The sequence below is a fragment of the Olea europaea genome, chromosome 17 (genome assembly GCF_002742605.1).
Source record: "Olea europaea var. sylvestris chromosome 17, O_europaea_v1, whole genome shotgun sequence".
NCBI lineage: Eukaryota > Viridiplantae > Streptophyta > Magnoliopsida > Lamiales > Oleaceae > Olea > Olea europaea.
Genome location: NC_036253.1, coordinates 659,450 through 662,681, shown reverse-complemented (window position 1 = coordinate 662,681; position 3,232 = coordinate 659,450). Strand labels below are relative to the sequence as shown.

Genomic DNA, 3,232 nt, shown 5'->3' with positions numbered 1-3,232 from the left:
CCCCCCTCCCTTTCTTTCTTCTTATGGAGTAACTTTAGGTTGGACATCTTCTCATCGAATGAATTTATAGCATCTAATGACTTGATCAAGTTCTTTAATTGTGATGATTACATAGACTCCTTCTGTAAGGTAATTGAAAAGGCGTGCGTGTGAAATCAAATTCAGAATTCCTCCAAAACATTGTCATGTATGTTCATTTATAAACTTACTTTATACCCTATACACTTGTACAATGTTCCATTTTACACTTCCCTCTGCAAGCTTAGCATCAATATAGAGAATTTTGTACTAACACGTGATAAACAACCCTAAATTATAAGATTTATGTGTTTTTGAATTTACGAGTGGTGGATCATGAGTGAATACCAGGCAAGATGTTGTTATCTATTTGACATTCACGTGCCTGCAAAATGTGCCAAATTGATTTTTGGCATTTCCTCATTATTCTAATAAGTAGTGATTACTGAGTGGTGATCTTGGCTGTAATGGAGCTAAAGAATAATGGATGTTGAAGAATTTCCGAAAGACGGGGAACTTGGAGGGATGATGATGGGCTTTGGTGCAAATAAGGTAAGATGAATAACAATTACTAATCCCACGTTGGAAAATGAAGGACTGGAAGACTACCTTATTGGTAATTATGTCTGTTAGACATTTGTGTTCTATAAAGGGTCAATTAAGTGGACATGCCAGTGAGGACCAAGTGATGCAACATCTGAGCCCACGCCAGGGAGCATTGTTTATATTATAATAATCAGATAATTGGAACCATTAGACAATCATCTTTTAATTATTTCATCTTTGTGTCTTAATCTGTAAGAAGGAAAGGGATGGATCAACTTTGTTGATATTGACCTTTTAAGATCTCTAAAAGCTTTAAAGGATGATTAAACTTCGATGGATTGTGATGTCAAGTGTTAATTGTAGCAGAAATCTGTTGAATTGTGATAAACTAGTTGGATTTCAATACATTTTCAACAGTCCAACATATCTTGAATCTTGGTTTTGCTAAATAGTGGTGTCTTAAGGCCTTCTTTGTTGTTGGAATGAGATCTTTTCTGATAGCCTTTTCCAGGTTTCATCAATTGTCTGAATTTGACCAAGGAAAACGAAGCTGCCGGAGAAGACTTGCTGGACACAACGAGCGTCGAAGGAAGCCTCCACCTGGATCTCTACCATCCACTCGCCATGGAAACTTTTCTTCATCCATTTTTGGTTAGCCTTTACTGATTGAGCTCCTCGCTGAATTCTAGTGCTAATATTTTCATAAGGCCTAGTTTTTTAATTTAATTAATTTTCTTTTGCACTTAACTGAGATGTTCAGATATTTGATATTTGCCTTAACAGAAGCCCATGGCAGAAATGGAGGTTTTGTGATGGACTTCTCTTCATATCCAAGTGCGGCTGGGAGGAATTCATGGCCAAATATGTCGTCATCCGAAGGAGGATTGGGGAATCAAGTTCCTGTCGCCGAAAAGTTTATTCCATCACCATGGCATAGAAACTCAGAGAATCCTCCACCACCCAATCTTCTGCAAGGTTCAACTACTAGTGCCAGCTATTTGGGTCCGAGATTATCTTCTGGAAGTTTCAGTGGAGTCTCGGACTCTGGCAGTGCTCTCTCTCTTCTGTCAAGTCAGACCTGGGGCTCAAGAAACATACCCTCTTGTCCCGGGCTGAACACTTTATATGGTCCGAATGGGACGTCCATGGTTCAGCCACCAGTTGCACATGATGCATCTGTTGGCGACTTTATGAGCCTTCCATGGGGTTTCAAGGACAACCAAGCTAGTATCGGTTCCCACGAGATGCCACCTGATCTTGGTTTAGGTCAGATTTCACATCCGGCCAACAGTCAATATTCCAATGAGCTCGAGTTGGCTCAACAAGGTGGCGGACAGTACCATGAACTTGAGCTCTCGACTGGTTATGCTTCTCCTGTCGAGGATTTGCACTGGTCTCCTTGAGTGTCTTTTTACTTATCTAAAGCCCAAAGCTAAGGTCCTTGGAACCTTGTCTGTTCTAATAATTAAAACCTATGTTTCTTAAGTTCTCGTCAGCTAGTAGCATTTGTGAGATGTTTTACTCTGCACTCTTCTGTTAGAGAGGCATAAGAAGACTCTGTGCTCGCCTATGGTTAATGTCATTGGATGACAGACATCAGCTTTTGTCCTACTCTGTGTTTTGAAATCATTTCCTGTGGAAGTAGCTGAATTGCCCATTTATGTTATAGAAAGTGTGAACGGTCTTGCATGCTACTCTGCTAGCTTTAATGGTTACCGATTTTCTTGATCAAACCGACAGTTCATTCTGATTCCTGTAACGGCAAAATGCAAAAAGCCAATGACCAAAAATTTGCCCTATTCATAAACAAAGTTTCCCATACAAGCAAAACAATTTTTCAATTCTAATGCTACTTAGCTCTACTAATTCTGCAAGCAACGAGAATTACGCACTTCAGAAGAGAAATAGACACTAGCTAGCTTCCGTTGTATGCAAGGGAAAGCTCATTCATTAATATCAAACAAAATAGACTTATTAGCGACGCCGACCTGTCACTACTCGACTGAGTACGTCAACAAAAGACCAATATCTCAGTACTTTGACACGTTAAGCTGCTGCTTAATAATGCACTCGTCTCTCCAATGATATTGACAGGTCTTCCATCAAATATCAATGAAAGTGTGCTCTCACAGAGTTTCTTTAACTCCCGGATTTTCGCAATGAATGTTTCTACACGTACAAAAAGAATTTTGACAGAATATATATAGACAACTCACAGTTCAGAGGCCCATACACATTTTTGGCATTTTTTTATGCAGCATGGGACCCACACACTTGTCTCTATTCTAGTGGAATTCTGTGAAAAAAATTATGTAAAGCCAGTTTTTTTCCTTTCGCAATGGTTGCTTCCTACATATCGAATGAAAACTATATTGTATGAGATTAAAAAATAAAAACCAGTAGTAAAGCAAGGGAAAGTGATTTTCGGCCGAATACAGGAACTTGAATGAAATCTTATACATGACAAACCAGAGAAAGTAAGATCATCGTTAAACGAATTAAGAAACCTTGCCCTTTCTCTCAACTCGTATTCAAATTATTTAAAATTCATGTCAGAATATTACTAATAAATATATCCATCAGTTTTTTTTTTATCAGTAAGAGGACATAACTAATTATCTAGGTGATCTTCGACTAGAGAGCTTATATTTTAAAAGGCAACTCTCGA

General features: G+C 38.5%; 1 protein-coding gene across 3 annotated transcripts in view; it reads left to right on the top strand.

Annotated features, from left to right (window-relative positions):
* The window catches only part of LOC111365932 (squamosa promoter-binding-like protein 14), a 4,114-nt gene extending 1,888 nt beyond the window's left edge, over window positions 1–2,226 (top strand). For all 3 annotated transcript variants that reach the window (XM_022986499.1, XM_022986497.1, XM_022986496.1), the window contains 2 exons: window positions 1,076–1,215; window positions 1,348–2,226. In XM_022986499.1, coding sequence (XP_022842267.1) covers window positions 1,076–1,215; window positions 1,348–1,967 — 760 coding nt within the window. In that variant the 3' untranslated portion in view covers window positions 1,968–2,226. The remainder of the gene's footprint in view (window positions 1–1,075; window positions 1,216–1,347) is intronic.
* Window positions 2,227–3,232: the final 1,006 nt, after the last annotated feature.